Below are 14,226 nucleotides of genomic sequence, written 5' to 3' on the forward strand. Positions count from 1 at the left end.
GCGAGAGAACTGTGCCTGCTTTGTGGTGTTTGGGGGAATCGTGTTTATTCACGAGTTTCTCTCACTAGACCGCCAATTTAACACTCTGCCAACTGTCCAATTATTCATGTTCACGTGGAGCTAAGTGGGTTCTTCTCCAGCTGCACACCTTTTTTTCTCAACATAATTAATGAAGCTCATCAAAACCCTAGAAAACAAGCCCAGAGCACCAGCCACTCTCATTGACATGTTAATAGGAGGTCAGGCGCTCCTGACCCACCACACAGTGTTTATATGGCCCCAAGGCTGCAGCTCACAAATGTTATATGTTGACGATAGGGTTTGGATGAATCAGGGAAGCCGTCGTGTTGCACACAAACGGCTGTGGAAGTATCTGAAGGCCATGGGCCACACAGAGCAGGTGAATTCTAGTGGCAAGGACACAGAGCCAGCTGTGTGTGTCCTCCTGGATGGCGGGAGGGCAATGAGAGGCACTGGTCTGCTCCATCCAGTTTAGGGTCTAGAGCTGTTAAGAGGTGACATGAAGAGCCAGCGGCTCTGAAACAGCCCAAACACTTTCGTGCTGCTTCACCTCTGGTCCTGCTGATTGCCTTTCTGATCACAGAGCAGATTTCTGTTGTTGTCGCTTTAGACGTGCCTCATCCAACACCGTGGCCACGAGCCACATGTGGCTCTTGAACGCCTGAAACAGGGCCTGTGCAAATTGAGTTGTGCTGTAAGTGTAAAAGACACACCCAATTTCAAAGACTTGGTACGAAAAAAACAATGTCAAATATCTCATTAACAATTTTCATATTGATTACATGTTGACATCCTATTTTCATATACTGGGCTAAATAAAAATATATTAAGGGATTTCCCTGGCAGTCCAGTGGTTAGAGCTCCCCACTTCCACTCCAGGGGGCATGGGTTCGATCCCTGGTTGGGGAACTAAGCTCCCGCATGCTATGCAGCACAGCCAAAAAATAAAAATAAAAGCCTGGCTTAAATATTCAATTTATTTGATGCGTATGTGTGTGTGTGCATGTGTGTACACACTTATAAATTAATTTTATCTGTTTCTTTGCGCCTTTTGTAACTTGGCCAATAGAAATTTTAAAATTTCATGGTTTGTATTTGTGGTTTGGATGATATTTCTATTGGCGGTGCTGCTCTAGAGTTTGGTACATCCAAACCTGTCACAGCTCTGAGGGGCCAAATGATCTTCTCTGGGCTTTTCTGCCCCAGCAATGAAAATCTTAGTAAGAGGTGATACTGAAACTAGCACCATCTGCCATGAAGGCCGCTCTGTGATCAGCTGTGGGCCACCCTGCGTTCCAGGGCCTTCGGTCACCCTTCAGCCTGATGGTTTCACAGTCCAGGCCACACCAGGACAGCACAGCATGACACCGCGTGGCACACAGAACTTGGATTCTTACTGCACTGACCTGAGAAGCTGACTCTCTGCTCTGCGCTTAGTGGCTTTTCGGGAATGAGTGGCGCACCAGAACCTCTACCTGTGGTCGTCCAGTTCATGAAGAGTACAACAGTGTTCAGTGGAGGGTGCAGGGGGGCTGCCATCACCCCTGGGGTGCCTGTGGGGCTGCAGCTTCAGTCCATCTGCTCAGAGTGGGTGCCTATTTCCTGATTCTCACCCAGGCGCTAGAAACACCAGCAGTGGCCGGAGGGGCACCACTCTCTCCACCCAAAGATGACCTTTCTCCCTGCACCACTGCCTGACTTCAGCTTGGCACTGCAAGCATTTGTGGCCTAGCAGGCCCATTAATGTCCTTTGTATGAACTGGCTGGAGGCCAGTGTAGAAAAGAAGCCCAAATAAACTTGCAAATGTGTCGGATGCAAAAGCAATTAGTGAATGCAGGTATGTTGACAAAACCTCTTCTAGGACATCGTAATATTAATAAATGAGAGTTATTAGTTTGGATACTACATGGGGTCAATATTTACTGTCTAAGAAATAAAAATGTATAAAAGCTGCATAATCTCATGAATCGTATTAACTAATCATGACAATGTATTAGTAATGTAACTCACGAAAGGCATTTTGATTCTTTACGCACTGAGTCAGATGCAAACCATTTGGTGTCATAAAAAAGATCAATTCCATACAAGCTTGCTCAGGAACCAAGATATGATAGAATATCTTTGTATGGGAAAACAGCATTTTTTTTCAAAGAAAAGTTCATAGTTGCTATAACTAGTTGACGAATGATGACATGCTATGTTTGAAAGCTTGGAACCCTGCTCCTCTCATATTCTTGTATAATGACTATCTTTATAGAGTACTTTCTTCAAGTAATAGATAAGATATGACCAAGTAAATCCTTACGATAGAAATATTAAGCAAAAGGAAACAGTGTATTACTACTCTAAATAATGAAAACAACTATTTTCATAATAATATGAATTTATTGAAAATTAAACGCTTGTAAAAACAAGAAACCCAACCACAAAACACAGGAGAAGCTATTTGTGGCTCAATTTAGCACAAATTTTCTTAAAAAGTGCTATAAGTTTGCTTCACACCTTTTGCCGACCATAGAACATGTAAGTTAGCAAATGAGAAATACGAATCAGCAGAATAAGATAAATAATAACTGTTTGAGTTGCTTTTAAATATAAATAAGTTTTGATATTTAGATGTATGTATCACATGCCCATCATCTTTCAGAAACTATTATACCACCCTAATATTTCACCTTATGGTCATAAACATTTGATTAATTTTCCTTTCATCTTATTACATATTCAATCACCAAGTTCTGTTATTCCTTTCCTCTAAATGCTGCTGTGTCTGTTTTTCCTTAAAATGTAAATGCCACATCAGATCGAGATTCTTACTCGTACTTCAAATAACAGAAATTCCCCTAGCTGTTCTCCATGCATTTCGCCTCACTATTCTACAACAGGAACCTTCCCTCCTGTATCATCTCTTAAGGAACAATTCCTTGCTTGCACCAGAATGTCTTTCCAACTCACCCTCCACCCATCTGACTCCTACTCAAGGCTTATCTCCCTCTTGGAGCCTGCTCCTTTCTACTCGGCCAGTCCTGACCCGAGCCGTCTCTCTGCCCGTAAGCCCTCTTAACATAGGATTTAGTAATATGGCACTTAACCACTTGTTGCCTTGTATTGACTTATATCATAAGCCTCCGCATCTCCCCAACTAGACTGCATACTGCCAGACACTATAGATGATATTATTTTGGTATCTCTTCTTAGTCTATACTTAGAATTCTAAGAATTTTAGGAGTGAATACACTCAGGGAGGGTATGCCTGCTCAGGTTTCACAATTTTATATACTTGTGACAGACCCTTAGGCTAGTAGGCTCCTGTCAAGGTAAAAATAAAGCCAGATCTACTCTCTTACGTGTGAATGCACTGGCTATCCAGTGGGGAGCCCTGGGTCAAAGCTTAGTGAATGACCTTGCAAGGGAATCTAAGTCTCAGGAAGCAGAATGAAATTGAGCATCTGGCAGAGGCAACACCTCCTCAAAGCCCAGGAACATCTGGGAAAGGTGCCTGGATGCCATTCTTGATGTAATAGTGTCAGAACATGGAACCCCAAGTTGTCGTCCTACTGACGTGCCTGCCAGCAGTCTTGCCCTGAGAAGGATGTCCCTAAAGAGGTCCTAAGTAAGCTTTGTGCTTCCATTACTGTGTGCACTTTCCATGCCATGGCAGTCTCTCTTCCAACAGATCTCAAAGAAAGCAGCTCGGCACACACAAGGCCAGGCCCTCAGTAGGTCCTAAAACAGAGGACTGAGTAACCAACCCTCTCTTTGGGAGACAAAGGGAAATTCCATCCTTCACCATGGTGGGGGGCGGGGCATGGAGGATGAACTGGTTTGTCCTATGAAGGGAATCCATAAGAGTAATTCCATGATTTACAAAACATAGCTAGGATCCATAAGATTTGATCTCTTTAAAAAAAAGTCACTCTATCCTAAAAAAGAAAAAGAAATCCAGTAAGCACAGAGTACCCTAATTTTTCCTTCTTATTTCAAATGATTCAAGTCGGAAACCTTGCAGAATTTTTAGTTCCACAGACAATTACTTAAGCATATGCAAATATTGAGCAATGAAAGAAACATAGGTTGCCTTAATTGCAGTTCCAGAGTTATCTTACGTACTATTTCTCCATTAGAAAATGGGGTGGACTGCTTATTAAAATGCACTTTCCCAAGTCTCATCCCAGACCTACTGATTGTGCATCTTTGGCAGTGGAATCTGATTCCCTGTAGGTTGAACGATTTCCCAAGGTCATCCTTAGGCCCACAAAAGTTTCAGAACCACTGTTTGATGGGTTGTAAGCTCTCTCAGTAAATAAGAAAATTCTCATCCCATAAAACCTTTAAAGAGTATTCTCCTAGGGGGCTAATTAAAACCTCTTTATTCCACAATACTATTATAAAACGCATTCCCTTTCCTAAAACTTTTCTTTTTCTGCTGTTTACTCTTAGCCTCATATTTCTAAGACTCTGACAGAATATCAATCAGGATTTTCAAAATATGCCAGTACGTGGATGGAAATGACCTATTATACCCATCAACTGGAACATCTCGTTTATTATCTGGAATTTGGTAGTGCTTCTGCCCATGGGTTTCCCTTCAGCTGGGAGGCCCTGGATTCAGTCAGTGATGAGGGTTCTGTCAATATTTTACCTTGCATCTGAGTTGCCAGATTCTATTGGCTTAGTCAGGGTCATGGAATTTAGATTGCTTTTGCAGTCCTTGAAGTAAGTCAACATTTTCAAGATTTAGAAAAACTACTCAATGGTTATAATCACCAGATCTTATTCTAAAAGAGCATGATGCTCATGTTGACACTGCTGTCCTTATGAACACACATATTTGACATGTAAATTTTATGTTAAGAGAGCACTTTAGCATTCACAAAACCATCTCTATTACAGCCCAACATATTAGGAGCAATAATGTGAAATATGCCGTAACATATAAATTTCAATATTGGACTATTTCCGTATTCGAATAGAAAGATGTTGAAAGTCACCGAGGAAGACTCTGATATGTCGAACGCCCATATTTATCTTAGATTTTTCCAACTCCCCTGTACAATGACAATAAAGGAATAAAAATGTTATAAGCATCCCATCCTCCAAGAACAAAGACGACGGGAGATGGAAACAGCCATCAAGGGTGTCAAGAAAACTTTGGAAGACAAAAATCAGATGGCTGAGTGGTGAATGACTGAGTTGTTTAGAGAAAGCTAAATCTAATCCTGCCATAAGGAAAACCAAAAATAAAGCAAGATGGGTCAAGTTAAATGATGCTGTAAAGCCTTGGGAGTCAGAAGCACCCTTGAATGCCAGGGTGGGACGTGCGGGGTGCACACAAAAGGAAAATTGGCTAAAGTTCCGTTTAATGACGAGGTGGACCAGATATACAACACCAGTATGGAAGAAGAAGTCTGGAGAGGTGAAGCCACAAGACTCTGGACTCCTGCATCCCAGCCCTAGCTGAGGGTGGGCTGAGGAGCCATACAAAACAGGGAGATTAAGTGCAAGTCTACAAAGTATTTAGTGAGATACCCCTCACCATCACCATCACCACCAGCACCACCACCACCTGCCGGTTCCCTTCCTCTGCTCAGCTCTGGAAAGCCAGCCTCTAGATGTATACCTCTCTGTAATGAGGTTGAGGGAGGCTTTTCTGACTGGCACTGCAGGAAAAAATCTGCAGACACTGGCCTAGTGAAGTGGCTGGTTCTAGCTCAATCCCCCTACAGTGAAGCTCCACATTTGACAAGCCCTGTCTAAGTGCACAGAGCAACTAATTAGCTTTATGGTGCCTCACTCTTTAAATAAACAAACATGTGAGAAAAGCTTCCAATCTGAAAGAAAGAAAAATAAAACGAGCATACGGAAGAAGGGTGCTTAGGAGAAACAGAGACAAAGCAGGGAGTAAAAGAAAAATTAACTTTAAAATGAAAATTAATATCCTCAGGTCAAAAGGGGTAAATCAGAGACAAGGAAGAGCTAATGAAAATTAAAAATGTGATAAATAAAAAGAAACATTTAATTTTAGAGTTGGAACATAAAGTGAAAATCTCATAGAACCCAGAACAAAAGGACAAAGACATGGAAAACTGAAAAGATATGAAAATTAGAGAACAATCAGGAGGTCTGATACATGATGAATAAAAGTTCTAGGAAATCAAAAAAAAGAAAGAAAAAGAAAAGAAAAGAAAAAGAAAAGAAACTATTGAAGAAATAATACAAGAATGTATCTTAAAGACACAGTTCCAAATTTAATAAAAGAAAAAAAAAAGGGTCACAGTACCAGACATAGTGAATGAAAAAGGGTTACAATAAGGCATATCACTGAGAAATTTCAGGGATAAAAGGAGATTTGAAAGGCTCTCAGAGTGAAAAAACAGGTTACATACGTAGAGTGGGGGATCCAAATGTCGCTGGACTTCTCAACAGTATGAAAACCAGAGGATGGTGAAGAAATGCCTTTACAATTCTGATGGAATGTGTTTTCTTGACTATAATTCTACATCTGGCAAACTATCAATCAAATGTGAGGATAAAGACATTCTCAAAAATCATCTTCATGTAAACAATCTTCCATGCACCTTTTCTTAAGAAGCTCTGAAGATGTGCTCCACCAATTTGAGGGACTATGCCAGGAAAGAGGAGGAGGGATCAAGAAGATGGATAATGCAACACAGGGGGTGGCTGAGAAACATTCCAAGAATGATGGTGAAGGGCAGTTGTATGACTTCCGTTAAGCAGCAGACCAGGAAAAGTGTAGGACAGAAGAAGATTGGAACAAGAGCATGTAAGACTTCAGGAGAGACACCAAAGGAAAGAAAGAGAGTCAGGAGAAAGAGAAGGAGAAAGAGACTGAGAAAGAAACTGAGAAAGAGAGGGAGGTAGGAGGTGGGAGAGGAGGGAGGGAAGGAGAGAAAGAGGGAGAGAGAGAGAGAAAAGGAAAGAAAATAATAAGAAAAATTAGATTATTTGATGTGCTTGATCATATTGAAAGTGTTACAGGGTCAGAAAGGTTTAAGATGGATTGAAAGCAGGTGCAGAGATAACACTAATTTAAAAAAAAAAAAAAAGAGGCAGTTATAAATTCCAGGGAAAACAAAAAGTTATATAAGAAAGGAAATATAATCATAGTATACTACATAGCTAAAGTGTAAGGCCCTATGCAAAAGTCAGCCATGTAAATATGCAACCAAAATCATAATTTGTGATATATCTAGTTCTACTGAGCGTATGGGAAGAGAAAAAGGGAGATAGTGTGCAGAGGGGGGTTGGTTGTTTGTGAGGAGGTACTATGAGTTAAATCCTCGTCTTCTATAGAATCAAATAATTGAAATACTGAGGAACAGCAGTTTATGGAGATAAATAAGAGAAAACAACTTCATGAATTGAAGGGACTGCTTTTGGGAAGCAAAAATTAGAATGGAGGGGATGAAGCAGAGGGCTGCTGTTTCTCTTCATATGTCTTATAGTACTATTTGACGTTCTGAACTAGGTCATGTGTTATTTGGATAAAATAAACAATATTTATTTTTCAGAAACTAAACAAAGGGGCTCCAAATTTTAAAGTTAAGAAAAATGTATCTTCAAAGAGATTTCCATGATGCCTGTGAATACCGGAGGTCTGTTCCGTCTGTGGAGATTTTATGGTTACAAAGCTTATAATAATATACCTTACAGGTGACCCAACAGATTTTGGTAAAATAAAACTGAAAGGGGAAAACATTCTGTAAAATATAAGCATATATGGACTTATTATGATAAACACAGAAAACACACATATGAAGAATAAAGTAGCAAAGTATCTATGATTTATCTGAATCCTATGATTTATCCAGTCCTATGATTACAACTAGTAAAAATTAACATCCCATTTTGGAAATTATTCACTTTCCACTCTTCCCTGTACGAGTTATTCTTGGCCTCTGGGTATCCCCATACCCTTCCTTGACCAGCAAGTAGTCATTTGCTTTTGCTTTACCTCTTTCATAGTTGCGCCATTGTTTTTTTTTTTTTTTAATAAATTTATTTATTTATTTATTGGCTGTGTTGGGTCTCTTTTGCTGTGCACAGGCTTTCTTTAGTTGCGGTGAGTGGGGGGCTAGTCTTCGTTGTGGTGCACAGGCTCCTCATTGCCATGGCTTCTCTTGTTGCGGAGCATGCGCTCTAGGTGTGCGGCCTTCCGTAGTTGCAGCACATGGGCAATAGCTGTGGCTCACGGGCTCTAAAGCACAGGCTCAATAGTTGTGGCGCACGGGCTTAGTTGCTCCACGGCATGTGGGATCTTCCTGGAGCAGGGATCGAACCTGTGTCCCCTGCATTGGCAGGAGGATTCTTAACCACTGCACCACCTAGGAAGCCCCCCGCGCCATTGGTTTTTTGCTTGCCAGACAAAAAAAAAGTTTGCCATCCCAGTAATCTTACTGTTGTTCCACTGATTCAAGATAACCACCTCCTATCAAAGGATTCTTTTTAGACTTGTCTTTCCAGTTCTATTTGATCTCAATAGCAGCTCTGTGTTATTTGTGCTAATACTCTCCCTGTTGGAGCTGATAATCAACTGTAAACATATTTTTGGCTCAAACTTTGATCATTGCCATCAAATGACTTATGAAACATGCTTACAATAAAGACACAGCATTAGGTACTACGCAAAAAGTAGCAGAAACAGAGAGAAAGAGAGATTCTGTCCTTGAGAAACAAGATTAGGAAAAGACAATAGATAGACATGACCAAAGTAAGTTCTGGTTATTTCATCACAGAAACACATATTTTAAAAATTAGAGAGCAATCCAGAAGGTCCAACACATGATGACGAGAAGTTCCAGAAAGTAGAAAAGGTGAAAACGGAAGGGAGAAATGATCAAAGAAATAATACAAAAGCGTAACTCAGAGAAGAGTTGAAAGCTTATACTGGTGGAAATTTTATTAATACTTTCATTGTCACTATTTTAGCTGATTTTCATAGGAATTTAGAGAAGATTGTAAGGAGCAAAAGGAGATGTGGAGAAAGAAAGGAAAAGAAGGTGAAGTGTGGGGAGCAGGGTTTTGAACTACTTCCTAAAGCAGAGACTCACAACTCATATACATAAATGAATACAAACTAATGGTATCACCTCAACCCTACTGGCAAATTGGACAATAAAGGATTTTTTTAAAAAAAGAATTAGTAAAATGTAAACTTTTAAAAAAAGAGGATTTTCCTTTCTTAAAAAAGCTTTTTTCCTAATGGTAGAATTAAACATACATGTATGATGGGACATTTAAAAAATTGAGTAATGAATAAAGAAGAAAACAATAATTGGTCATAATTTTACCAACCAGAAATACCATTCTTAATATTTTAGTTATTCCATATTTTTCTATACCTATTAAAAAATACAATTTGGATTGTGACACACAAGCTGTCGTCTGATCTGCTTATTTCACTCATACGATAAGCATTCCCATGTGACTAATCATTCATTAATAGCATGATTTTCAGGTAGCTTACTTATTTTTCCAAATTGCTTATTTTGGTCTTAATTTTCAGTCATAAGTAACACCAAGAGCATAACCTTTGTACATAAATTGTTGTTCAATTCTCTAATTACAAGGAGTAACACGTAAATTCTGGGAAGTGGAACTACTAGATAAAACATATTCCAAATTTGAATATGTTTGCAATAATTTTTTTTGTTTTTCTCTATTTTTGGTTCCCTCTTTCTCAAAACCTCCAGGAACAAAGTGAATTTCTATTTGTTCCTGAGAGAAATGACATTTGTTGCAAATGTCCCAAATAAGTAAACATCTGTGTAAGAAAATTATCTTGAAATAAATGTTTTAGTGTTACTGGCTTCAGTGCTCAAGTTATTCATTAAAACTAATTTCATAATGGTCTTTGTGGCCAACAAAAAATAAAGTGAATTTTCACTAGCAACAGCAGAAAACAAATTTGAACTACACCTATGTATAATTATACTTCATATTTCGCCTGTAATTCATGCTTGTATTTGTGCAAGGTACTCCCATAGAGTGTAATTAACTATTCTGCGAGCTGTGTCAATACTTCTCTACAATCAGATAAAAGCATGAAATAAATGGTATGTTTGCAGAAAGATATTCACATGTTTATATATGTATGTTGAAGCTTGTTTCAAACAGTGGTGATTTAATATTTCATTAAAAAGCATGTTTTTGCTTGATGCTTCTTTATGTGGTTAAGAAATGATTATTCTAATGAGAAAAATTCTGTCCATCCTGAAAGCACCTTGTGAGATGGATGGAGGAGAGGAGGAGCCCACAGATTTAATCCAGAAAACTATCACTTTTGTTTCTTCATCACTCGACTAAGCCCTTTCTCAACATGACCTCTGCAGCTCAAGGCTTTGGTTACTCGTAGCCAGGCAAGCATGAGGACCTGAAATAAGCACCTTTAAAATTCATGTTCCAGCAAAGACAGGAGTTTCATCCCAAGTTAGCAAATTTCAAAAGACATTTAAGTGAGGGTGGGGAGTGAGGATGGTTCACATTGCACCCACACGTCTACAGAGTTGGAATTAATCACCACTGGTCTGGCTTGGAGGAAGGACTTTACCGTAGGTGGTGTGAAAAACAGTAGATGGAGAAGTACAATTTGTATTAAGATTAACAGCAGACCATTCTGACCGCCTGCCATCTCATAAACCTCTGAGCTACAGCAAACATCCCTGTGTATTGCCTATATTTTTGCCTGCTTCAGAACTTCATACTGAAATGTATAAAATGCTGCATTTTCCAACAGTATATACAGTTTTTAATGAAACCAAGATAAAACATAAAAGTTCCCATTTCGCTGATGTTTTTCTACCAGTTACTGATTGCAGTTGATGTCAACCAAGCTATATTTTTATTTCTCCAGACAGAATTTCTTTAGAGCCGGTCGGCATGTGCAGACAAGAAACCACTGAGGTTTTGGGGTTGGAAGTGCTGTGAAGGACAAGCATCAAGCCACAGAGCTCAGGCCTGTCTCTGCAGGCCAGCACCACCTCCAGCCCTGCAGCCTCCACCAGGCTTGGGGAGGGGCGGCGGGGGAGGGGCGGGACACACCAGGAGATACAGATGCAAACTGCCCCTGGTGATGCAAGATCTGCCTGCTTTTCTTCCCAGAGCTCCCAGTGCATCCACTGTGGATGCGTAGCCAAGCGCTAGTTGGGACCTGTTTGCACATGGGGGCCCCTAAAGCAAAGACTTTTCTGCAAAATCTCCAACTGCAATGCAAATGTGGGCATCCAGAGAGGACTGAGGTGCAGAACTGTGCCTACACAATTGACAGCAATTGGCCACAAAGTGATGGCTCATGAATTCACCCACATCGGGGGTAAGGTCAGTAGAACGGTGCATTTTCCCACCCACCCTCCTTCCAGGCAGATGGAGTGTTAAATTAAAGGAGAGTTAACTGCTTGCCATATTGGTCAGGGTGAGGAAAGCAGACGCTTGTAATGAGTCTTCACTCCCCAGTGGCTGCCACTCATTTTTACCATGGACCCCTGAGGGCCCTACGCCCCGATACCATAGAATGTCATGAAGAAGGACAGTGGGAAAGAGGAGACTTTGATACAGCACTAAGAGATAGTCATCACCAAATTCTCCTGAATCACAGCTGAACGAAATGGAGAGGTTTTACCACACTCCCAAGTCACGAGGTTGAAACAGCTTCTAAGGGCGCTAGTACATCAACAAATGTTAACATGTTACACGGTCCTACAAAACTCTATCCTCCACTTCACTTTGAAAACAAAGAAAACTCTCCCACCTTTGAACATCAAGAATCCAAATTTCCACGATTCATAATTCAGTGAGGCAGGCCAAGGTTGTTCAGGACCTTATAAGATGGTTTTAGAGGTCCCTAAATGCTCTGGCCTTCCTGCCACCCCCACTTCTGCACCGTGTGACCCAGGAGAGAAGCTACAGGCAGAGAATCACATTCTGTCCTGTGACCGTGACAGCCTGCTTCCTTCCTAGTGAGCATTTTATGTCATTTTTGGTTTCTTATCTGCTGTCCAAAATAAAAGAAGTTTGATTCCCAGGCATTCAAGTACAGGAAAGGATACTGTGCCACCTTTGCCCACTTCTTAGAAAAAAGGGGAAAAAAAATCTCAAACAAACCTGGTAAGTACAAGAGGATGTACAGGAAGGAGTTCTACAGGTAATTAACCCCCTACCACTCAAGCATGGAAAGCATCGCACGCCGACGGTCTGAAATGCACCACGAGAGCACCTCCAAGTGCGTCCCACTTTCACACTTACCTGACCGTGGGATGGAAGTGCCGGGTAAGCCATGGGCTGATTCATCACTCCCTTCTGCTTGATGAGAAGCATGCGTTTCTGGTCCTCACTCAGGTGTGCCCTGGGAGCCTGGAGCTGCGGTGGGGGCTGCTGCTGGGGCTGGGGCTGCGGTGGCTGCTGCTGGATGTAGGGCATCAGGGGGTTTTTGCTGGGATTGGCCATCGGGGGCGTCATCCTCTGACTCAAGTCTGCATTAAAATGGGTCAGAGGCTTCGTGTTGCCATAAGTAAGAATACTGTGCTGTTTGTTTAAGGAGTTTGTACCCAAGTTATTTGGCTGCTGATTGATCATATTCATGTGATTCTGAGGGAGGTAGTTATTCAGGGTCGTCTTCTGCAGGTTGTTGGCCATTGGAGGCACCACAGGATTTTGGTTGTTAAAGGCTTGGGGGTACATCATTGGGCTATTTGGTTTTTCCGCGGTGAAAGCTGCTCCGTAGGGACTGGAGGGAGGCCCTAAAGGGGACCAACTTGAAGTCTGATTTGAGTGTTGCTGCTGCTGCTGCTGTTGCTGCTGCTTCTGCTGCATGAGTTTGGCCCTTTGCTGTTGCTGTGCCGCCATCTGCTTGAGCTGCTCCGCCGGCGACAGGTCGGTGCTGGGCACGGCCCCGGGGCCCGACCCTGAACCGGCCACCGCGGCGGCCGCTGCCGGATTAAGAAGATAACCGTTTCCAGGTCGAGGTGGAGCCTGGCCTGGAGTGTGGGCTTGGTTTGGGGTTTGAGGGGACTGGACGGCACAGTTCGCTGGGGAGCTGGCGGGGTTGGGGGCCGCGGGAGTGCTGGCCACAGATGGTAAGCTGGTGGCCGTGGAGACAGTAGAAAAGGGAGGGCCAGAAGAAGAAGGCCTGGCCTGGGGAGAGCCCATGGAGACGTGTGCAAAAGGAGAGTGAGACGGATCGCTCTTCACGCTGGCGCTCTCCTGGGAGAGGGGGGTCTCCGTGGCCGGCTGCGAGAATTCTGGCTCCTTCTTCTCTTCAAAGTCTTCGTTGAACAGGTCCTGTATGTCATCTTCAGGAACCGTGTTGGCCAGTTCATCTATTAATTCTTGCCACTCCTGATCATTCAGGTTAATGTCTGAGAACAGCTTGTTCTGATTCGAAAGAGATGTTTCTGATGTGTCTATGCAAGTAGGGTCATCTAGTGGTTCTTGTTTGAGGTCCTTGCTCTGCAAGATGGTAAAGCTCTCCTCCAGGTCACTGCAACCATTCACGGGAAGTTTAAGCTCTGGGAGTCTCCCATTCTTACTCAGATCTTCCAGAAGCCCGGGAGCATGAGTGCCACTATTCTGCAAGGGCAAAGAAGGCTTCAGGTCAAGTTGGTGAAGAGGAGAAGCTGAAGGCAGCGGCATATTGTTGGGTAAACTGTTGATGGCTTCCATCCCTGTGGGAATGTCCTTTCGTATTCGCTTGCTAGTTGGAGAAAAACTCCCATCGCAAGCACCATTCTGCTGGTCTCCATTAAGTGGTGATCGGGCTCCCTCCAACTTCCTTTTCACAGTCTCTTGGAGCTGGGAAAGAAACAGTAAAGAGGATTACTAAATCTCCAAGTCATAGTTTACTCTTTAAGCATGAGGGTATGCATTGCTATGAACAAATTTTTAAATGCTTTAGAGCACATCAGAAAGATGTTATACTTCTATTGATAATGTCAAAATTGGCCAGGCTTCCATTCAAATTTTATGGGAAAAGGTTTTACCCAAAAGCAGAGCTCAAGCAGCTAAGAGATAGAGAGCAAACTAAAGACTGGAGAGTGGAACAAAAGAAAAGAAATAGTTAAAGCAACACTTGTCTTATCGGGAAGAATCATCTATGATTATTTTTCAAATGAATGCTACATGTGAGACTTGGACCAAAACGTGTCATACTTGAGAAAGGTGTTAATACCTATCTTAAATTCTTGTCACAT

General features: G+C 41.8%; 1 protein-coding gene across 1 annotated transcript in view; it reads right to left on the bottom strand.

The window, feature by feature from the left end:
• Positions 1-14,226, bottom strand: part of MAML3 (mastermind like transcriptional coactivator 3) — a 414,210-nt gene that overhangs the window by 159,331 nt on the left and 240,653 nt on the right. The window contains exon 2 of the mRNA XM_057727926.1: positions 12,284-13,828. Coding sequence (XP_057583909.1) covers positions 12,284-13,828 — 1,545 coding nt within the window. The remainder of the gene's footprint in view (positions 1-12,283; positions 13,829-14,226) is intronic.

Source organism: Hippopotamus amphibius, chromosome 3 (assembly GCF_030028045.1).
Source record: "Hippopotamus amphibius kiboko isolate mHipAmp2 chromosome 3, mHipAmp2.hap2, whole genome shotgun sequence".
NCBI classification, from domain to species: Eukaryota; Metazoa; Chordata; class Mammalia; order Artiodactyla; family Hippopotamidae; genus Hippopotamus; species Hippopotamus amphibius.